This window comes from Phyllostomus discolor, chromosome 1, assembly GCF_004126475.2.
Source record: "Phyllostomus discolor isolate MPI-MPIP mPhyDis1 chromosome 1, mPhyDis1.pri.v3, whole genome shotgun sequence".
NCBI classification, from domain to species: Eukaryota; Metazoa; Chordata; class Mammalia; order Chiroptera; family Phyllostomidae; genus Phyllostomus; species Phyllostomus discolor.
In genome coordinates, this window is record NC_040903.2 from 52,583,991 (window position 1) to 52,608,005 (window position 24,015).

General features: G+C 39.2%; 1 protein-coding gene and 1 long non-coding RNA gene across 2 annotated transcripts in view; both read left to right on the forward strand.

Moving 5' to 3' along the window:
• The first annotated feature begins 137 nt into the window (after nt 1–137).
• Nucleotides 138–24,015, forward strand: part of LOC114491899 (ankyrin repeat domain-containing protein 26-like) — a 131,878-nt gene continuing 108,000 nt past the window's right edge. Inside the window, exons 1-6 of the mRNA XM_036033291.1 lie at nt 138–749; nt 5,910–6,024; nt 14,627–14,800; nt 20,309–20,406; nt 20,975–20,977; nt 23,546–23,640. Coding sequence (XP_035889184.1) covers nt 538–749; nt 5,910–6,024; nt 14,627–14,800; nt 20,309–20,406; nt 20,975–20,977; nt 23,546–23,640 — 697 coding nt within the window. The 5' untranslated portion in view covers nt 138–537. The remainder of the gene's footprint in view (nt 750–5,909; nt 6,025–14,626; nt 14,801–20,308; nt 20,407–20,974; nt 20,978–23,545; nt 23,641–24,015) is intronic.
• On the forward strand, nt 10,432–11,967 carry LOC118499942. The gene is made up of 2 exons (XR_004902471.1): nt 10,432–10,672; nt 11,245–11,967. It is a non-coding gene; the product is annotated as an uncharacterized LOC118499942 (long non-coding RNA).

Here is a 24,015-nt window from a genome sequence, read left to right on the forward strand (position 1 = left end):
AAGTGAGGGACAAGATGATATAGATACATAGGGGAGCTTTCTGGGCTGGAGGCCTTCGGCACACTCAAGTTCCGCACCACTCTAGCCCCAAGAAGTAAGTAGAGACAGCTTTCTACTGGGGTGAATATAACTTGTAGAGTTGTGGGAAATACTGGCAAATCCCACAAGTGTATGAACAGAACCCCACAGGCTGCAAGCCATCGCTGAGTTTTTAAAACCTTGGCACCCTACGCACGTGTTCTAGGTATCCGGCTGTAGGGCTTGTGCGCACGCGTGGTGACGAGCTCTGAAGGGCCCGTGTGCAGTAGTGTTTGTGCGGGATGGGGTTGCTCGGTTACAATAATTCTGGGCTGAAAGGTTCTAAACCGCCTTTCTTCTTTGTTGGAGTGTAGGAGTGTTGGAGTGGCGAGTGGCGGTTGGTTTATCTAGAGCGCTAGTGAGGCGTTTGGCTTATCTAGAGCGATAGTGTTGGGCTCAGGAAGCAGTGGAAAGTTAAAGGGAAGGTGAGGCTTCTCTGAAGCCCTTAGGCTAACTGAGATGAAGAAGTTTTTAGGCTTTGAGGATAAGAAGGGCTTGCCCATCAGCCCAGACAACAAGAGGGTAGAATTTACCTCGCCGTACGGGTACCACATCCAAAAAGAAGATCTGGGAAAGATCCACAGAGCTGCCACTATGGGCAACGCAGCGAAAGTGCGGCGGATTCTGTTGCTCCGCAAAAATGGTGTGAACGATACAGACAAGATGAACAGGTAATAGGGACTGCGAGGCCAGCGGCCAGGGCGGGGGGTCAACCTGGAGGAGGTGGGGTGGACCTGGGAGAAGTGCTCACCTGCCCCGCTCGGCCAGGTGGAGCTCAGCCCTCCTGTCACCGAGGGCACTGCGCTACGGGGTCTAGCACTCAGGCCGCCTTTAGGAGCAGCAAAAAGAAAAACTTAAGGACCCACTCATAATTCCTCTCCAAGAACACTTTAGGTATATGCAGCATTCTATATTCGATGTTCACATGTTATGGGAAACTCCATTCTTCTCACCCATGCAGTCAAGAATCAAACATCAGCAAGTGGATTAGTAGATAGGTAGAGTTTATTAGTGACAGGTTCTCGTGGAAGAGGATGGACCTTGGGAGGTGAGGAGAAAGTCATGGGTAAAGGGCAAGGCAACCTCTCAGGTCCTTTGTTCTGAGGGCTTATATAGTGGGTGGGAAGGGTTGAGGGAGTTGCACATTGATTGGTGGGTAAAGGTGGTGCCAGCTCCCCGCCTGCCACCAACATAACACCAAAACGTACACACGTGTGGAGGGTTGTTAGCCCAGATTCTGATCTTGCTCCAGACAACCTCCTGTCATCCTTTGTAAAACACATAGGTCCTCTTGTTATCCCTTGTAAAACAGGTGACCAGAGGCAAATAATCAAAGTTAGATTAGTTAACTAAAGTTGTTTATGGGCTTTTTCTTTGAGCACTGTGGATCCTCTCCCACCTTCCTCCTCCTGCATTTTCTAACTTCTACCTAATAGTGCTGCATACTATACAAAACTGGATAATAAGAGAAATAATTTCCATAACAGATCAACTTCTGGACCAAAAATTCTTGGGATAAAATCCAATTTCCATTTTATAGCAGTGTACACCAATGTATGAGGTCTGTCCATAAAGTATCCAGCCATATACTATGAAAAATAGAAATTTATTGAAGAAGATACAAGAAACATTGGACACAGGACAATGACATCTCAGTCCCCTTCAACGTTGGCACCTTGAGTGGTCACACAGTTCTCCCAGCGTCTCTTCCACTGTTCAAAACACTCGCAAAATCCTTTCTTGGAATTGCCATCAGCTACCCAGTCGTATTTTCCTGAATCTCATCAACACTATGTGAAATCTCTTTCTTTCCAAAGGTGATTTGAGTTTTGGGAAAAGCCAGAAGTCTCAGGGCACCAAATCTGGGCTGTAGGGGGGCTGAGTCACCTGGGTGACTTGATGTGTGGCCATAAAACTCTACGTAAGATGTGATGCATGAGTGGATGTCACAGCTGCCAATCACCAGTTGCCCATACCTATGGCCATTGTTGTCATATTGCCTCTCTCAACCGATGAAGAACTTTGAGGTGGTACTCCTTATTAATTGTTTGCCCTGTGGGGGCATAGTCTTGATAGACAACTTCCCAATCAAAAAACACAGTTAATATGGTCTTGATCTTGCTGTGACTTCACTGCACCTTCTTCTGGTGTGGAGAATCAGGCATCTTCCATTGGGATAACTGAGCCTTCGTTTCTGGATCATGTGCATAGCCATAGACCCATGGTTCATTTGTAGTTATGACCTTCTGAAAGAAAATGGTTAAATGGTAGCAGTTTAAATCAAATCATTAGCAACTACAGCACAATGTTCCTCCTGCTCTGGTATCAGAAACCTTGGAACAAATTTTGCCATGCCATGTTTTATGCCAAGATCCTGCATCAAAAACTCAGACACAGTAGTTTTTGGAATCCCTAGGTTAGCTTCTAGTTCTCACACTGTCAGTCCCAGATCTTTGTTGACTGCAGCCTTTACACATTCAATATTCTCAGGTGATATGCTTGTTGCAGACCTTCCAAAATGAGGATCAGTTTCAAAAGATTCTCAACCATCTTTAAAATGCTTGTGCCACACTTTTGTTTATGCTGCCTTGTCTCCAAAGCCTTCTGAATCATCCAAATAGTTTCAGCACACTTAGAGGAATGTTCAAGCTTAAAGCAAAATTTGATGCAGATTTGTTGCTCTACTCCCTCAGTGATTTTAAATGTGATGGCCACACAGTACACACTCTCACTCAATGGTGTCTACTGACCCCACTGACTAGTACAGAGAAGTCATCATTGTTCATGCATGGGCATTCCAGTCCACTCTCTTTGGCTGCCAGGTTATGCTGATGTTGCATAAACTGTTCTCATTAAATTAACAATGGCTGGACTTTTTCTGAACAGACCTTGTATATTTTTTAAGTTGACAAAGACTTCAAAAGTAAAATTTCTGGAGGTTGACTGTGCAATATAAAAAATTAAAAATAGTCTATCAGAAAGTAATATTTTTTAGTTCAAATTTTAATATGTATAGCAAATAGGTGGGTTTTTTTTTAATTGTTTATGCTATGTCAGTTGTCCCAATTCTTCCCACCTATGCCCCCTCTACCACACCCACTCCCTGCTTCCATAGTCATTCTCTGTACCATTGTTTATGTCCATTGATCCTTCAGATATGTTCTTTGACTAATTCCTTCTCCTTTCGAACAGTCCTCACTTCCCTCCTCCTCTCTTATAGCTGTCAATTTATTTCATGATGCTAAGCTTCTTGTTCCATTTTGCCCATTAGTTTATTTTGTTCATTAGATTCCCCTTATAAGTGAGATTATATGGTATTTGTCTTTCAGTGACTGGCTTATTTCACTTAGCATAATAGTCTGCCATTCCACTGATGCTGTCATTAAATGTAGAAATTCCTTTTTCTTTCTGCTTTGTAGTATTCCATTGTGAAAATGTACCAGTTTTCTAATCCACTCATCTACTGATGGGCACTTAGGCTCTTTCCAACACTTAACTATTGTAAATAGTACCGCTATGAACATAGGGCAGCATAAATTATTTTGAAATGATGTTTCGGCACACTTAGGGTATAATCCCAGCAGTGGTATTGTTGGGTCAAAAGCAGTTCTACTTTTAATTTTTTGAGGAAATTCCATACCATTTTCCACAGTAGCTGCAGTAGTCAGCATTCCCACCAACAGTGCACTAGGGTTCCCTTTTCTCCACATCCTCACCAGCACTTGTTGTTTGTTGATTTATTAATGCGAGCCATTTTGATAGGTGTGAGGTGATAACTCATTAGGTTTTCATTTTCATCTCTCTGACGGTTAGTGATGTTGAGCATCTTTTCATATGTCTATGGGCCATCTGTATGTCATCCTTGGAGAAGTGTCTATTCAGGTCCTTTTCCCATTTTTTAACTGGATTGTTTGTGTTACTGGTGTTAAGTTGTATGCATTCTTCATATATATGTTTGAGATTAAACACTTCTCTGATGTACTTTTGGCAAATATGTGTTCCCATACAGTCAATTCCCTTTTCATTTTAATGATGCTTTCTTTAGCCATGCAGAAGCTTTTTAGTTTGATGTTTCATTTGTGTATTTCTTTCTTGCCCTTGGCAACATATTGGAAAAATATTCCTATGTGAGATGTTTGAAATTTTATGATGTATGATTTCCACCAGAATTTTTATGTTATATTTATTTATATTTAAGTCTTTCATCCATTTAGAGTTTATTCTAGTGTATGGTGTAAGCTGGTGGTCTCATGTCATTGTTTTGCATGTACTTGTCCAATTTTCTGAACACAATTTAGTGAAGAGATAGTCTTTCTCCCATTGTATATTCTTGCCCCCTTTGTCAAATATTAATTGACCACAGAGACATGAATTTATTTCCAGGCTCTCTATTCTATTCCATTGACTTATGTGTTTGTCCTTATACCAGGACCAGAATGTTTTGATTAGAGTGGGCTTATAGTATAGTTTGATGTCAAGTACTGTGACCCTCCAAGTTGATCCTCTTTCTCACAGTTGCAGAGGCTGTTCAGAGTCCTTTTGCACTCCAATAAATTTTTGGAATATTTGTTCTAGTTCTGTGAAATACATCATTAGAATCTTGATAGGATTGCATTGAATCTATAGTTTGCTTTGGGTAGCATGGACATTTTAGTGATGGTAATTCTTCCTATCTATGAACTCGGTATATGTTTCCATTTATTTGTGTCTTCCTCAACTTCTTTCAGTGTTTTATAGTTTTCCAAGTATAGGTCTTTTACCTCCTTGGTTAAATTTATGCCTAGGTACTTTTTTGTTGTTGCTATAGTAAGTGGGATTTTTTTTTCTTAGTTTCTCTTTCTGGTAATTCATTGTTGGTGTACAAAAATGCCATCGATTTCTGAATATTGGCTTTGTATCCTGTTACTTGGCTAAATCCACTTATTAGGTCAAGTAGTTTTTTGGTGGAGCCTACAGGGTTTTCCATGTACACTGTCATGTCGCTTGTGAATAATGACCCTTCACTTCCTCCTTTCCAATTTGGATGCCATTTGTTTCTTCTGGTCTGCTCACCATGACTCGGACTTCCAGTCCTATGTTGAATGGGAGAGGTGAAAGCAGAAACCCTTGTATTTACCATTATTTCTCTTAATGTAAGGAACCATGGATGGTATGAAGTCCAGTATTTTATCTACCAAAGAGAATTTTTTTAAATGCTGCCAATCATAGTTGTGAGACACTCTGAATTAAATTGCATTCCAATGTCAGAGACATTAAAATGCAAGAAAATAAGTATCTTAGAATTATTGAAATACATTGTACATTCTAATTCTTAAAACACATCTGCAAAGTAGGTATAATGATATCATTTTATTTAGTTGAAATGTCTTTTTTAAAGTTGCAGTAAGAGTAATAATTATAATAACATAATCTAACAATTACTGAGACTTTCTGTGCTAGGAACCGTAGTGAGCACTGCATGCCTTTTCATTTCAGCAAACAATAGTGTTCTCTGAAATAACTACTGTTTTTAGTGCCCATTTTGTGGATGAGGAAATTGAGGCACAGAAAGGTTAAGTGATAGCTCAGGCATGGCAGAGTTAAAATAAGAGCAGACCGAAGCTGAATTCAATTCCCAGGTAATGCTGTCTCTATTCAGATAGTCTGCTCCTTTGTTAAAGTGGTGAGTAAGAAGATTTAATAAATACTGTACTGTCTCCAGAAGAAGTCTAAGTATTTGTTTTGAGGGCATAGGATAAGTTTTAATGTTTACAATTACATGAATGAGTGTATGTTTTGAGATAGAGAATAATTCTATGTTTAGGTTGTAAAAATTTTTCTCACTTTCACAGGACTGCCCTACATTTGGCCTGTGCCAATGGTCATGCGGCAGTGGTAACTGTGTTAGCAAAGAGAAAATGTCAGTTGAACCTTCTTGACAATGAAAACAAGACAGCTCTGATAAAGGTATGTAGTAGTCAACTATGTCAATATAAGATGGATTTGTTTTACTTACTGGATAAAAATGAATTTATCACCCTGGCTGGTGTAATTCTCAGTGAATTCAGCTCTGGCCTGTGGATCCTTAGTTCGATTCCCAGTAAGGGTATATGCCTGGGTTGCAAGCCAAGTCCCCAGCAGGGGGAGCTCAAGAGACAACTACACATTGCTATTTCTCTCTCTTTCTCCCCCATTCCCTCTCTAAATATAAAATAAATAAAATTGTAAAAAAATGAAACTATCTCAGTAAGCTATAAGCTATTTGTACAATTGTAGAATGTTGACTTTGAATTCCTAGAATTTACAATCTCTTTCTTGGTATAATACTGACAGGCTGTACAGTGCCAGAAAGAAGAATGCGCCACTATTCTGTTAGATCGTGGTGCCAACCCAAATGTAGTGGACGCTGAAGGGAACACTGCTCTCCACCACGCTGTCCTTGGTGAAAATACATCCATAGTAAGAAAGCTGGTAGCACACAAGGCAAATATGAAAGTGATAAACAAGGTACAGATCAATGAACTTTCTTTACAAAATATTTGAAATACATGTTTTCATTTTGGCCATAAGCATTTTCTTTCTCACATACATATACTGAACACAATATAGCAGGTCCTGTTACCATGGAAACAGCTCCAAAGCCATGTGGTGTCCATGGAAAGGGCCAAGCTCTGTCTCCAGCTACCCTTCAGCCCAGAAGGAAAAGCTTCCTGTTGGTGCCTGGGAGTGGGTGATAGGCTCAGAGCCCACAAGGGGCTGAAGGCCTGGGAAGAGTGAAGTGAGGGTGGGGGCTGGCTACTGTGCAGGCAGAGACTTAGGAAACTGGTGCTGCTGAGGGTGGGTGAGAGGAGGAGGCCTAGTACCCAGCAGGGGGAGCTGGGTGAGTGGGAGTGGGAAGGGGGAGCAGAAGTCCACAGTCCCTGAACACTTTCAGGACCCCAAAGTGCTGACCTGTGGCAAGAGAATCAGCTCGTGTCTTGACATTAGCAAAGTCATCCAGTCCAGCTCATAGCCACTCTGCCAGCCACGTAACCTCTCGGGGTTTTCCACATCAGAGTGTAGCTTCTGCTCAGCCTCGTGTAGCTCCTCAGAGGGGTTGTTGTTGTACATAGGGCACAGGTGATGGCAAAGCAGTTCAGTCGCTTTTTCTCCTGGGTGTATATCACCTCTTGCCCTGTAACCCTGACAGGAACATCCTTAGTTGACACAGGTAGGGGTGATATTACATATTGGGTTGGCCAAAAAGTTCCTTAATTTTTTTCTGTATGATGGCTCTAGTAGTGCTTAGTTGTCTTAACTTCATGGGACACAATTTTGTTAGATTGTATTGTGAGAGCTGTCATATGAGCATTCATTCAAAAAAACTTACCAAAACTGGTGAGTTTTTGTGTCGCTATTTTAAGATTGAAGATAGAAGAAAATAAGTGACATTTTCAGTGTATTATGCTTTATTATTTCAAGAAAGGTAAAAACGCAACTGGTATGCCAAAAGGGATTTGTGCAGTATATGGAGAAGGTGCTGTGACTGATGGAAAGTGCCAAAAGTGGTTTGCAATGTTTCTGGGTACTGTTAACATTTTGGCCAAACAATTCTTTGTTATTGGGCTGTCTTATACACTGGAAGATGTTCAACAGCACCCCTGGACTCTACCCACTAGAAGGCAATATCGTGAGATAGGTGACACACTCAACACATCCAAATCAATAAAGCCAAGGGAGAAAAAGAAAAATGTTTCTTTTATTTCATGGAAAAAACCATATGGAATTTTTTTGTCAACCCAATATTTGGAAGCTCAAACATGCCCTAAGAGAGAAAAAGGAAATGGAAAGGAAAAGAGCAATTAGAAATATGCAGGCTGATTTGGAAATGTGGCAATAGAGGGGAAATAACCAGAAAAGTTTCCTTTTGTTTTTTGTTTTTTGTTTGTTTGTTTTTGGATTTTGCTCTCCTTTCACTTTATATGTTTAGGTAAGGTGCTCTTCAGATTTCAGATACAGTAATTTTTAGTTTGGGAGAGAGTGTCAGAGTTGTAAACTTGCCTCCAGATCAGTCTTAGCAGGCTCTGAGGCAGCTGGACTGGCAGTGAACAGTGGTCATCAAGTGGGAAACACGAGGAAAGGACAGGGAATTAACTGAGGTATTATCCTGTTCTGGCAGCAACAGCCACTTAGATAAGAGTCTGAACTCTGCTTTCAAATCTAGAAGGTCTGGATGGGACGTAAGGAGTTTATAAGTAACAAAATCAAGTGGTATTTGATTTTGTTACTTATAAACCCAGTAAGTTTGAAATCAATAAACTCAATATCAAGTTTATTAGTCCCTTTCCACCCCTACACAGGAAATTACATGCCATTTTGGTAAGTTACTCCTATCTCTTACACTTGGCCCAGTCCTCAAATGGCAGAAGGATTTGGCCGTGCAGGGGAGAGAGGAGACTAAAGTGAGTGTGTATTGCACTAGTTCTCAGCTTCAAGTGTGCAGGTGAACCACAGTCACCTGAGGAGCTGTTAAAAAGTTCACAAGCCTGAGCTCTTCCTTAAAGATTTTGATTGAGTAAACCTAATAATGCCTGGATACATGCATTTAGAAATATTTCCTTGAGATTCTGATACAACACTTGGCTAAGAACTACTGAGTGGATAAGTGTAATGTATAAATTCACAGATCGCACAAACTTCAGAAATCTCTAGAAGAGCTGGAATTTGATAGGTGATAATACTTCCTTGAACCCTTTCCATTCCAGCAGCATTGGCCTGACTCTCAACTCTTTCTACCTGTTTGTTTGGGAATTATGCAGGGAACATTATTGGCGATATCTACTGGCTCAAAAACACCTTTTTTCTTTCAGTCATCAGTCATTTGCTTGCACTCAGAGTCTTTAGAAACTTGCTAATGGGTCATTTGTTATTTAGTAGATTCTGACTCTTTAGGAATTTTGCATCATTTATTATTGATCAGCAAATGTTTGCTACAAGCAGGATTTTCCAGCAAGAATATTGTCTTGAGCCTTCCTTTTAGTTGAAGCTGTGTGGTAGACTCTCTCAGTGCGTCTGTTAAATTCATAGAGCCCTGGCCTAATCAGGATGGCAGTTTTAAACATCAAAACCATGAATTTAGCAACAATAAAGGTGAGAATTGTTTTAATAATTTAGTTTCAGCAGTCCTATGAAATAATTACCTATTTGGTTAACAATCTGGGAGAAATAAATACAAATCGATTGTAGTTTTAATAAGTATTGCCAGAATTTTTGTAGCGGGTATTATTTTAGTCTAAATAATGATTTTTATCACATATCGGGGCCAACAATATTGAGAAAACATATGATGCTAATGAAAGGAATGGTCGTGAACACAAAACTTTGCTTTATACATACCCATTTAAAAACACAGCAAATATAAATCACAAGTGGGCTCTAGACTGAATGCGGGCCCTGGATATATTTAGTTTGCAGCCATAAATTGACTCAACATTTAAAATTTAGGAGTCTCATATGGAAATCTGGATTTCAAGCTTCTCTTCAAGAAGCAAGTCTGGCACCCCATAAGCCCCTCTTGCTGTTTGCTCTGCAGTGCAGAGGCTGCCCCCTCATAGGACACGTGGGTTCTCCAGTTTGCTGCCATCCCCACCTAGATTCTGCACTTGCTTGGGTCACCTACTTTGCCCCTGTAAGCACTTAGGTTCACAATTTCTGTTTTATAGTATATTTTATTAAAGACTTCAAGATCTTAAAGACCTCCTACACTCATTTATAATAAATATTTTATGCTATTCTTCTAAGAATGCGACTGAATTTTTCAAGTTAGAGTGTATGTTGTTGTCTTAAAAAACCCTTTTCCTTTATATGTCCTATAAAAATTCCTATTCTTGTTACTGGAGCGGGTCTGCCTCAGGCTGCCTGTTCTATGTGGCTTCTTGACTTCATGTAGGAAAGATTTTACAACATGAGTCCAGGTGATTTTGAGAGTATGTTTATTAAAGCTGGGGACAGTGAAACAAAGGAAACACTTAGGGTAGAAGAAGCAACAGGAGAGAGGCCAGGTGGTGCTCTGCCTGCTTTAGCTCCCCAGAGCCAAAGCAGTCAGACAAAAACGGTGCCTTGAAGACAGGCTCAGGGGACAAGCCTGGGGCACAGTGCCCCTGGTGGCTGCTGCCCTGGCTGCATGTCTCATGGGGACCCTTAGAGTTCAGGAGGAAGTAACAAAAGGCACGGGTGTGCTCTAGAGGGAGCTCACACTGATATCCTTTGTTTTGGGGGTTCTTATGTCTCTTCCAAGAGCTAGAGTCTTAAGGGAGTGTTTCAGTTGAATATTCATGAGCTTTCCAGATGCATTTTTAATATGTTGATGGCATCAACATGAGCTAATAGGGGTGGTTGGGATTATTCTTTGGTCTACTATGCTGTTTTCCTCTGATCTTGGGTTTGTCTGGCTTTTAGTGGGGATTTTGTTCATTGTTCCCCTGACATCACCTGTTCTTGGGTTTAGCTGACACAAATGGCATTAACTGGGCCTCTGTTCTCTATTTCTCAGACCAGGGTGATTTCAGCTTTTTATTCTCTGGTTAGGGAGGTGGAGTATAAACCATTTGCTCTTAAGTGTCCTTGGTTAGGGGATGTGGCAGACTCAGGCCTCCAGAGTTCTGCCTTGTTGTGTCTGGAGATGAGAATAAATGCACAGACAGCAATCCTGTGGAGATAAAGGGAATGGTACAGCTACTCTCTCTAGGCGAGAGTGTCTATGAATGCCTCAGCTACTCTCTGAAAAGTAGAATGCCCCAACCCTTGCCTAGACAGGCTTTTATTGTTTTTCTCAGGGCTTACATCACCGAAAGATTATCTATTACATAGAATATTGTTGTCTACATTTTAGGTACAATCAAGGAAATGAAAATAACATACAGAGGGGAATGGTGGAGAGCTGATTAGCTCTTTCCTTGAGTGAATTCACACAGGCTTTGGAAATTACCTTGAAGATAGACAATACACATTTGTTATTTTAGACCAGCGTGAGGGAGTTTTAGCAAGAACAAGCCATAATAGTCAGTATGCATTTTCTAGGCCTGATTCCCATGGGAAAACTATATTTGAAGGTCTGGCTCCTGCCCACCACTTCTCTTCTGTAGGTTTTCTATGCAGAGCTGAGTCACATTTCCCAGACTGAAACAAACTGGTCCCCTACAAGGGGAGATAAAGTCTTGTGATTCACCAGCTTGCTGTAACTTGTTCAGATTGTTTGGCCTAGTTTAATTCTCTTTTCTCAGTTTCCCCATTTCACTTGTCCAGGTTTTTCCCTAATGTCTTCCTATTCTGTCACATTCTCAGTAGAATGTCTATGAATCTTAGGAGGAAGTTAATCGTGGTTAGAGTTGAATAGGGTGTGCCTATTCCAGATCACATTATATCTTTCTCCTCGGCGTTGTTACTCAGAAATGCAAGTGATTGGTAGCTTTCATTGTACTGAAAATAATTTGTATAGATTAGAGTTGAAATTTTTATTGATAAGCCATTATATTTTTATTCCTGATTCATATTTTGCCTCACATATAAAGTAATTTTAAGGGCAATTAAAATGGAAGTGGAATAAAAACAATGTTTTAAAAAGTACATATTCATTAGGGTCCCAGGATTGTCAACATAATTGAGAATGTATAGTTTCACATTGAGCTTTCTAACAGCTAGGATGAAAGCTTTCTCCTCATGCTAGACAAAAACCCATGGACCATTTAGTAGTAAGCAATCAGAGTTCATCTGAAGCCTATCTCTTTTGATTTAGAGTCCATTGTTTTTGAAACCCTTTTGGAGCAGGTGTGATTGATGTTGACATCTGGGGTCCTGATAGCTTTGGCAGAGGAGAGTCAAGCAAGTGTGTATAACCTGCAGAAAACCTTCACCTCTGTTGAAAAGCTCTCAGGGATATAGAGTATCCCTGAAACTCTGTAATTTACAAATGTTAATTTTTGCCACAGAAACTATTGACAAATCAGGATTAAGCAAAGTTAAACATTTCTTTAGTACTGGGCATACAATGCACAGATTTGTAATATTTCTTAAACACAGGTGATCTTTCTGGAATCTTTTTCTGTTGGGACATAGTACTGAATTTCTGGCAAAGTACATATTCCTTGAAATATAATTTAAGAAAAACTATAGATTTAATCATTTAGGTTATTAATTCAATAAAAATACTAAAACCGGTTACTACTGTGTTTTAAAGTTTGGAGACACAGAGATCAAAAAATAGCCTCAATCCTTAAGAAGCTCTTGGTTTAGATGGGGAGCATTAAAATAATGGCAGTATATCATGATGGATACTGTGACAGGAACAAAGATTCTTGGAACCATTACTGTAAATGTTTGAAGTGAGTCCTGGAGAATGGTGTTACAGTCAATCTACTGAAGAGGGAGAGGAGGGCATTTTAAGGAGAAGGAGCAGCCAGTGACAGCACAGGGTGTGAAAAGGGAGGCACTACATTTTATTTACTTTCTATATTATATGTTTATATTCAGATGATTTTTTCATTAGTTCTAAAATTCAGTTTGGGTATGCGCAATTTTATGAATTATAAATTGTTTTTGCTGCTTTATAGGATGGCTTCACACCACTTTCACTTGTTGTAAGTGAAAAGAAGGAGCATATGGTGGAAGTTTTAGTAAAGGAAGCTGTAGAAGTCAATCCATTGGAAAGGTACTGTTGTTCCTCTTTCTCTCTTTTTTTTTTTTTTTGTAAGCCTTCATATTGTTCTAGAGCGGTACTATCACTCAAGTCAACAGAAAGCTCTGAATCAAAAGTAGGTTGGCATTAGAATTGCTAAGGCCCTATTTATGCCTTATCAGTGTCCATGTGTACCAAGTAGGATTATATCTTCAGGTCAAGGGGGGGTAGACAGGGAGATTAAGTATCATTTTCATACAAACCTGATGGTTCAGAGTTTCAGATGCTAGAGAAAAGATGGTAGAAAAATATATTCTTTCTCAGGGTTGCAAGGCAATTTGGGGTCTTTTTGGGTTCCAATAAATTTTTGGAATATTTGTTCTAGTTCTGTGAAATACATCATTAGAATCTTGATAGGAATTGCATTGAATCTATAGTTTGCTTTGGGTAGCATGGACATTTTAGTGATGGTAATTCTTCCTATCTATGAACTCGGTATATGTTTCCATTTATTTGTGTCTTCCTCAACTTCTTTCAGTGTTTTATAGTTTTCCAAGTATAGGTCTTTTACCTCCTTGGTTAAATTTATGCCTAGGTACTTTTTTGTTGTTGCTATAGTAAGTGGGATTTTTTTTTCTTAGTTTCTCTTTCTGGTAATTCATTGTTGGTATACAAAAATGCCATCGATTTCTGAATATTGGCTTTGTATCCTGTTACTTGGCTAAATCCACTTATTAGGTCAAGTAGTTTTTTGGTGGAGCCTACAGGGTTTTCCATGTACACTGTCATGTCGCTTGTGAATAATGACCCTTCACTTCCTCCTTTCCAATTTGGATGCCATTTGTTTCTTCTGGTCTGCTCACCATGACTCGGACTTCCAGTCCTATGTTGAATGGGAGAGGTGAAAGCAGAAACCCTTGTATTTACCATTATTTCTCTTAATGTAAGGAACCATGGATGGTATGAAGTCCAGTATTTTATCTACCAAAGAGAATTTTTTTAAATGCTGCCAATCATAGTTGTGAGACACTCTGAATTAAATTGCATTCCAATGTCAGAGACATTAAAATGCAAGAAAATAAGTATCTTAGAATTATTGAAATACATTGTACATTCTAATTCTTAAAACACATCTGCAAAGTAGGTATAATGATATCATTTTATTTAGTTGAAATGCCTTTTTTAAAGTTGCAGTAAGAGTAATAATTATAATAACATAATCTAACAATTACTGAGACTTTCTGTGCTAGGAACCATAGTGAGCACTGCATGCCTTTTCATTTCAGCAAACAATAGTGTTCTCTGAAATAACTACTGTTTTTAGTGCCCATTTTGTGGATGAGGAAATTGAGGCACAGAAAGGTTAAGTGATAGCTCAGGCATGGCAGAGTTAAAATAAGAGCAGACCGAAGCTGAACTCAATTCCCAGGTAATGCTGTCTCTATTCAGATAGTCTGCTCCTTTGTTAAAGTGGTGAGTAAGAAGATTTAATAAATACTGTACTGTCTCCAGAAGAAGTCTAAGTATTTGTTTTGAGGGCATAGGATAAGTTTTAATGTTTACAATTACATGAATGAGTGTATGTTTTGAGATAGAGAATAATTCTATGTTTAGGTTGTAAAAATTTTTCTCACTTTCACAGGACTGCCCTACATTTGGCCTGTGCCAATGGCTGTATTGAAGAGGTCAATATGCTATCTCAGAGCAAAATCCTGTTGAACTTTGTTGACATTGAAAACCAGACAGCTCTGATAAAGGTATGTAGTAGCCACTATCTCAACATGAGATGGATTTGAATTCCTTACTAGAATAAAAATGAACTTATCTCATTTAATTATAGGTTATTGGTGAAACTTGTAAAATGTTTACTTTGAATTCCTAGAATTTACAATCTCTTTCTTGGTATAATACTGACAGGCTGTACAGTGCCAGAAAGAAGAATGTGCCACTATTCTGTTAGATCGTGGTGCCGACCCAAATGTAGTGGACGTTGATGGCAACACTGCTCTCCACCACGCTGTCCTTGGTGAAAATACATCCATAGTAGCAAAGCTGCTAGCACACAAGGCAAATACGAAAGTGACAAACAAGGTACAGATCAATGAACTTTCTTTACAAAATATTTGAAATACATGTTTTCATTTTAGCCATAAGCATTTTCTTTCTCACATACATATACTGAACACAATATAGCAGGCCCTGTTACCATGGAAACAGCTCCAAAGCCATGTGGTGTCCATGGAAAGGGCCAAGCTCTGTCTCCAGCTACCCTTCAGCCCAGAAGGAAAAGCTTCCTGTTGGTGCCTGGGAGTGGGTGATAGGCTCAGAGCCCACAAGGGGCTGAAGGCCTGGGAAGAGTGAAGTGAGGGTGGGGGCTGGCTACTGTGCAGGCAGAGACTTAGGAAACTGGTGCTGCTGGGGGTGGGTGAGAGGAGGAGGCCTAGTACCCAGCAGGGGGAGCTGGGTGAGTGGGAGTGGGAAGGGGGAGCAGAAGTCCACAGTCCCTGAACACTTTCAGGACCCCAAAGTGCTGACCTGTGGCAAGAGAATCAGCTCGTGTCTTGACATTAGCAAAGTCATCCAGTCCAGCTCATAGCCACTCTGCCAGCCACGTAACCTCTCGGGGTTTTCCACATCAGAGTGTAGCTTCTGCTCAGCCTCGTGTAGCTCCTCAGAGGGGTTGTTGTTGTACATAGGGCACAGGTGATGGCAAAGCAGTTCAGTCGCTTTTTCTCCTGGGTGTATATCACCTCTTGCCCTGTAACCCTGACAGGAACATCCTTAGTTGACACAGGTAGGGGTGATATTACATATTGGGTTGGCCAAAAAGTTCCTTAATTTTTTTCTGTATGATGGCTCTAGTAGTGCTTAGTTGTCTTAACTTCATGGGACACAATTTTGTTAGATTGTATTGTGAGAGCTGTCATATGAGCATTCATTCAAAAAAACTTACCAAAACTGGTGAGTTTTTGTGTCGCTATTTTAAGATTGAAGATAGAAGAAAATAAGTGACATTTTCAGTGTATTATGCTTTATTATTTCAAGAAAGGTAAAAACGCAACTGGTATGCCAAAAGGGATTTGTGCAGTATATGGAGAAGGTGCTGTGACTGATGGAAAGTGCCAAAAGTGGTTTGCAATGTTTCTGGGTACTGTTAACATTTTGGCCAAACAATTCTTTGTTATTGGGCTGTCTTATACACTGGAAGATGTTCAACAGCACCCCTGGACTCTACCCACTAGAAGGCAATATCGTGAGATAGGTGACACACTCAACACATCCAAATCAATAAAGCCAAGGGAGAAAAAGAAAAATGTTTCTTTTATTTCATGGAAAAAACCATATGGAATTTTTTTGTCAACCCAATATTTGGAAGCTCAAACATGCCCTAAGAGAGAAAAAGGAAATGGAAAGGAAAAGAGCAATTAGAAATATGCAGGCTGATTTGGAAATGTGGCAATAGAGGGGAAATAACCAGAAAAGTTTCCTTTTGTTTTTTGTTTTTTGTTTGTTTGTTTTTGGATTTTGCTCTCCTTTCACTTTATATGTTTAGGTAAGGTGCTCTTCAGATTTCAGATACAGTAATTTTTAGTTTGGGAGAGAGTGTCAGAGTTGTAAACTTGCCTCCAGATCAGTCTTAGCAGGCTCTGAGGCAGCTGGACTGGCAGTGAACAGTGGTCATCAAGTGGGAAACACGAGGAAAGGACAGGGAATTAACTGAGGTATTATCCTGTTCTGGCAGCAACAGCCACTTAGATAAGAGTCTGAACTCTGCTTTCAAATCTAGAAGGTCTGGATGGGACGTAAGGAGTTTATAAGTAACAAAATCAAGTGGTATTTGATTTTGTTACTTATAAACCCAGTAAGTTTGAAATCAATAAACTCAATATCAAGTTTATTAGTCCCTTTCCACCCCTACACAGGAAATTACATGCCATTTTGGTAAGTTACTCCTATCTCTTACACTTGGCCCAGTCCTCAAATGGCAGAAGGATTTGGCCGTGCAGGGGAGAGAGGAGACTAAAGTGAGGGTGTATTGCACTAGTTCTCAGCTTCAAGTGTGCAGGTGAACCACAGTCACCTGAGGAGCTGTTAAAAAGTTCACAAGCCTGAGCTCTTCCTTAAAGATTTTGATTGAGTAAACCTAATAATGCCTGGATACATGCATTTAGAAATATTTCCTTGAGATTCTGATACAACACTTGGCTAAGAACTACTGAGTGGATAAGTGTAATGTATAAATTCACAGATCGCACAAACTTCAGAAATCTCTAGAAGAGCTGGAATTTGATAGGTGATAATACTTCCTTGAACCCTTTCCATTCCAGCAGCATTGGCCTGACTCTCAACTCTTTCTACCTGTTTGTTTGGGAATTATGCAGGGAACATTATTGGCGATATCTACTGGCTCAAAAACACCTTTTTTCTTTCAGTCATCAGTCATTTGCTTGCACTCAGAGTCTTTAGAAACTTGCTAATGGGTCATTTGTTATTTAGTAGATTCTGACTCTTTAGGAATTTTGCATCATTTATTATTGATCAGCAAATGTTTGCTACAAGCAGGATTTTCCAGCAAGAATATTGTCTTGAGCCTTCCTTTTAGTTGAAGCTGTGTGGTAGACTCTCTCAGTGCGTCTGTTAAATTCATAGAGCCCTGGCCTAATCAGGATGGCAGTTTTAAACATCAAAACCATGAATTTAGCAACAATAAAGGTGAGAATTGTTTTAATAATTTAGTTTCAGCAGTCCTATGAAATAATTACCTATTTGGTTAACAATCTGGGAGAAATAAATACAAATCGATTGTAGTTTTAATAAGTATTGCCAGAATTTTTGTAGCGGGTATTATTTTAGTCTAAATAATGATTTTTATCACATATCGGGGCCAACAATATTGAGAAAACATATGATGCTAATGAAAGGAATGGTCGTGAACACAAAACTTTGCTTTATACATACCCATTTAAAAACACAGCAAATATAAATCACAAGTGGGCTCTAGACTGAATGCGGGCCCTGGATATATTTAGTTTGCAGCCATAAATTGACTCAACATTTAAAATTTAGGAGTCTCATATGGAAATCTGGATTTCAAGCTTCTCTTCAAGAAGCAAGTCTGGCACCCCATAAGCCCCTCTTGCTGTTTGCTCTGCAGTGCAGAGGCTGCCCCCTCATAGGACACGTGGGTTCTCCAGTTTGCTGCCATCCCCACCTAGATTCTGCACTTGCTTGGGTCACCTACTTTGCCCCTGTAAGCACTTAGGTTCACAATTTCTGTTTTATAGTATATTTTATTAAAGACTTCAAGATCTTAAAGACCTCCTACACTCATTTATAATAAATATTTTATGCTATTCTTCTAAGAATGCGACTGAATTTTTCAAGTTAGAGTGTATGTTGTTGTCTTAAAAAACCCTTTTCCTTTATATGTCCTATAAAAATTCCTATTCTTGTTACTGGAGCGGGTCTGCCTCAGGCTGCCTGTTCTATGTGGCTTCTTGACTTCATGTAGGAAAGATTTTACAACATGAGTCCAGGTGATTTTGAGAGTATGTTTATTAAAGCTGGGGACAGTGAAACAAAGGAAACACTTAGGGTAGAAGAAGCAACAGGAGAGAGGCCAGGTGGTGCTCTGCCTGCTTTAGCTCCCCAGAGCCAAAGCAGTCAGACAAAAACGGTGCCTTGAAGACAGGCTCAGGGGACAAGCCTGGGGCACAGTGCCCCTGGTGGCTGCTGCCCTGGCTGCATGTCTCATGGGGACCCTTAGAGTTCAGGAGGAAGTAACAAAAGGCACGGGTGTGCTCTAGAGGGAGCTCACACTGATATCCTTTGTTTTGGGGGTTCTTATGTCTCTTCCAAGAGCTAGAGTCTTAAGGGAGTGTTTCAGTTGAATATTCATGAGCTTTCCAGATGCATTTTTAATATGTTGATGGCATCAACATGAGCTAATAGGGGTGGTTGGGATTATTCTTTGGTCTACTATGCTGTTTTCCTCTGATCTTGGGTTTGTCTGGCTTTTAGTGGGGATTTTGTTCATTGTTCCCCTGACATCACCTGTTCTTGGGTTTAGCTGACACAAATGGCATTAACTGGGCCTCTGTTCTCTATTTCTCAGACCAGGGTGATTTCAGCTTTTTATTCTCTGGTTAGGGAGGTGGAGTATAAACCATTTGCTCTCAAGTGTCTTTGGTGAAGGGAGATAAGGTCTTGTGATTCACCAGCTTGCTGTAACTTGTTCAGATTGTTTGGCCTAGTTTAATTCTCTTTTCTCAGTTTCCCCATTTCACTTGTCCAGGTTTTTCCCTAATGTCTTCCTATTCTGTCACATTCTCAGTAGAATGTCTATGAATCTTAGGAGGAAGTTAATCGTGGTTAGAGTTGAATAGGGTGTGCCTATTCCAGATCACATTATATCTTTCTCCTCGGCGTTGTTACTCAGAAATGCAAGTGATTGGTAGCTTTCATTGTACTGAAAATAATTTGTATAGATTAGAGTTGAAATTTTTATTGATAAGCCATTATATTTTTATTCCTGATTCATATTTTGCCTCACATATAAAGTAATTTTAAGGGCAATTAAAATGGAAGTGGAATAAAAACAATGTTTTAAAAAGTACATATTCATTAGGGTCCCAGGATTGTCAACATAATTGAGAATGTATAGTTTCACATTGAGCTTTCTAACAGCTAGGATGAAAGCTTTCTCCTCATGCTAGACAAAAACCCATGGACCATTTAGTAGTAAGCAATCAGAGTTCATCTGAAGCCTATCTCTTTTGATTTAGAGTCCATTGTTTTTGAAACCCTTTTGGAGCAGGTGTGATTGATGTTGACATCTGGGGTCCTGATAGCTTTGGCAGAGGAGAGTCAAGCAAGTGTGTATAACCTGCAGAAAACCTTCACCTCTGTTGAAAAGCTCTCAGGGATATAGAGTATCCCTGAAACTCTGTAATTTACAAATGTTAATTTTTGCCACAGAAACTATTGACAAATCAGGATTAAGCAAAGTTAAACATTTCTTTAGTACTGGGCATACAATGCACAGATTTGTAATATTTCTTAAACACAGGTGATCTTTCTGGAATCTTTTTCTGTTGGGACATAGTACTGAATTTCTGGCAAAGTACATATTCCTTGAAATATAATTTAAGAAAAACTATAGATTTAATCATTTAGGTTATTAATTCAATAAAAATACTAAAACCGGTTACTACTGTGTTTTAAAGTTTGGAGACACAGAGATCAAAAAATAGCCTCAATCCTTAAGAAGCTCTTGGTTTAGATGGGGAGCATTAAAATAATGGCAGTATATCATGATGGATACTGTGACAGGAACAAAGATTCTTGGAACCATTACTGTAAATGTTTGAAGTGAGTCCTGGAGAATGGTGTTACAGTCAATCTACTGAAGAGGGAGAGGAGGGCATTTTAAGGAGAAGGAGCAGCCAGTGACAGCACAGGGTGTGAAAAGGGAGGCACTACATTTTATTTACTTTCTATATTATATGTTTATATTCAGATGATTTTTTCATTGGTTCTAAAATTCAGTTTGGGTATGTGCAATTTTATGAATTATAAATTGTTTTTGCTGCTTAATAGGATGGCTTCACACCACTTACACTTGCTGTAAGTGACAACACCGAGGAAATGGTGGAATTTTTCGTAAGGGAAACTGTACGCATCAAGCAGTTGGAAAGGTACAGTTAGTTGTACAGCTTTTTAAAACCTTAGTATTCTTCTAGAGTGGTGCAATCACTGATGTCAACAGAAGGCTCTGAATCACCTCTGACCAAGACAGAGGCTTAGATAGATACACTTTGTCTCCTTGTACAACCAAAAGAAGGACAACAACAAATTTAAAAACAGAAAATAACCAAAACTCTCAGAAATTCGAACTCTATGGAAATCCATCAACCAAGATGTTAAAGAAGAAACATTAATTCAGAATGGTAGTTGAGTGAAGATGGGCAGTTGGGGTGGAGAGGACACACAGGAAAGCAGCAGCCAGAGGACTGGGATGGTAAGGTGGTGGCTGGGGCATCCCATGGTTCTAGCATGGGGAAATAATGCCTCAAAACCATTGGCTGTAAAAACCTTTGGGGTTGTGGCAGTGGAAGAAATCTCAGTGTCACAGGATAATTTGTTGGAGATCCACAGGGTCCTAAAATATACACAAACCCACCCACCCCGGAATCATCACCAGAGGGGCCCAATTTGCTTTTGGGTAGTAGAGGGGAAGTGAGTGAGAGCTGGCTGAGAGCCAAGCAAGTGTCACTCTTCCCTCTTGGACCCCTCTCCCACATACAGGGCTACAACACAGCAAATGGTTTGCTCTGTCCTTGGAAATACCTAAGGTTCTGCCCCTTACAAGATAACAGTTGCACTGAGACAAAGAAATATGGCCCAAATGAAAGAACAGATCAAAGCTCCAGAAAAAAAATACAGTTAAGTAGTGAAAAGATAGCCAGCCTGTCAGAGGCAGAGTTCAAAACACTGTTAATCAAGGTGCTCACAGAAAAGGTTGAGTATGGTTGCAAAATGGAGGAAAAAGTGAAGGCTCTGCAAAGTGAAATGAAGAGAAATGTACATGGAACCAACAGTGAAGTGAAGGAAACCAGAACTCAAGTCAATGTTTGGAACAGAAGGAAGAAATAAACATTCAACCAGAACAGAATGAAGAAACAAGAATTCAAAAATATGAGAGGCTTAGGAACCTCCCGGACAACTTTAAATGTTCCAACATCCAAATCATAGGGGTACCAAAAGAAGAAGAGAAAGAGCAAGGAATTGAAAACTTATTTGAACAAACAATGAAGGAAAACTTGGCCAGTCTGTCAAAGGGAATAGACTTCCAGGAAGTCCAGGAAGCCCAGAGAGTCCCAAAGAAATTGAACCCGAGGAGAAACACACTAAAACTCATCATAATTAAGTTAGCCAAGATTAAAGATAAGGAGAGAATCTCCTTATCTCCTAAAGATAAGGAGAAAGCAGCAAGATGAAAGGAGAGAGTTACCTACAAAGGAGTTCCCATAAGAGTATCCCCTAAGAGCTGATGTCTCCAAAGAAACCTTGCAGGCAAGAAGGGGCTAGAAAGAAGTACTCAAAGTCATGAGAAGCAAGGACCTACATCCAAGATTACTCTATCCAGCAAAGCTATCATTTAGAATAGAAGGGCAGATAAAGTGCTTCCCAGATAAGGTCAAGTTAAAGGACTTCATCATCACCAAGCCCTTATTATATGAAATGTTAAAGGGGCTTATCTAAGAAAAAGAAGATAAAAAAATATGAACAGTAAAATGACAACAAACTCACAACTATCAGTGACTGAACCTAAAAGGAAAATGAAAAACAAACAAACAAAGTAAGCAACTGGAATAGGAACAGATTCACAGAAATGGAGATCACATGGAGCGTTATCATCAGGAGTGGGGGAAGGACAGAAAATGGGGGAAAGGTACAGGGTATAAGAAGCATAAATGGTAGGTACAAAATAGACAGGGGGAGGTTAAAAATAGTATGGGAAATGGGGAAGCCAAAGAATTATATGTACAACCTGTGAATGTGAACTAAATTGGTAGAATGTGGGTAGGAGATAGGGGTGCAGGTTGGAAAAATGGGACAACTATAATAGCATAATCAATAAAGTATATTTTTTAAAATTAAAAAAGAAGAAAACAAAACTGAAAGCTCTGAATCAAAAGTAGGTTATTGGCATTAGAATTGCTAAGGCCCCATCTATGACTCATTAGTATCCATGTGTGACAAGTAGGATTATATCTTCAAGTCAGTTGCAGGTGGACAGGAAGATTAAGCACCATTCTCATAAAGACCTGCTGGTTCAGAGTTTTAACTGCTGGAGAGTGGATAGTAGTAGTCCTGGGCAGGTCCTCACTTCTCTTAGTTTTCTGCCCTTAGTATGATTAGCTAGAATAATAGAAGAGAATTTTGTTATCTGTTTTACTGAATTAGTGTATTTATAAATAAATTTAGTTGCAAGTTATATAATAGCTGAGGTGCTGTGAAATATGAACCACAAAGAATGAATAGCTAATAACTAAAATTAATAACATTTTCTGAAACCTACATCATATGAATGTTAGAAGGTATGAAAAATTTACATTGGGAGTTTTTTTGGGATTCCAAAATAGGTTCAACAAATAAAGTTCATAAACAGATTTTTCTTTTGCTATACTGTTTCTCTGAGCATCTCTTTTTGGTATATTATCTCTTTTAATTAGTCATTCTAACAACCTTGTAAAATAAAGCAGGAAGATTCTTATTTTGTGGAGGAAGACTTGGAGCCAAAGAAGAGAAACTTGTTTGAGAACAAGGAACTGTTGTTACAGTGCTAGGACTTTTGGGTTCAAGACACTTGCCATTAATATGTTGATCTAACTCTCATTAATTTGCATAACTGTACTGCCCTCAAATCATGACTGTTTCACATTACTTTTTGTCTTAATAAAAACTTTGTAGAATTTACAAATTTGAGGTGTATGGTATAAAGGTTTAGTATTAGCTCTGATATTATTTGCAGTACTCTACGAATTTAATATGCAAGGTCTGGCAGAAGTAGCACCTGCTTGAGTGTGGTTGGTAGGGTAATAATATGGGTGTAGTAATTTCTAGTTTTAATTTGAACATTTTACCTTAAATGTCATATGGTATGCTTTAGTGTGATATTGTTATGTTACAGGATTACATGTTTATGATTTCATAATAAAATATTTTGTAATACAATGGGGCATTATTAGTGCCAGACTATGTATTTGGAAGGTATTTTTTATATCAGCATTAAGATAGTAATGTTATTTCTCACCTTTTTTTAATACACAGCAATCAACAAACTTCTGTATATAAAACAGAAGGCAGACCTGAAAGTCTTTCTGAAAGTCTTTCTGAAAGTCTTTCTGAAAGTAGCAAAAGCCTTGGTAAGTCTTCTGATAATGAATTATTCTTTTTTTTAAAGATTTTTTATTTATTTATTTTTAGAGAGGGAAGGGAGGAAGAAAGAGAGAGAGAGAGAGAGAAACATCAATGTGGGGTTGCTGGGGGTCATGGCCTGCAACCCAGGCATGTACCCTGATTGGGAATCGAACCTGCGACACTTTGGTTCGCAGCCCATGCTCAATCCACTAAGCTACGCCAGCCAGGGCTTTGATAATGAATTATTCTTGATGATTCTACCATAGGTAAGAGTAAAGAAGTTTTGATAGTGAAAAAGCAGTGAAAAAAAACCCCGTAAATTGCATGTATAGTTTGTTTTTTCTTAATTTCTTTCTTAATAGAATGGTATTCAGTATTAC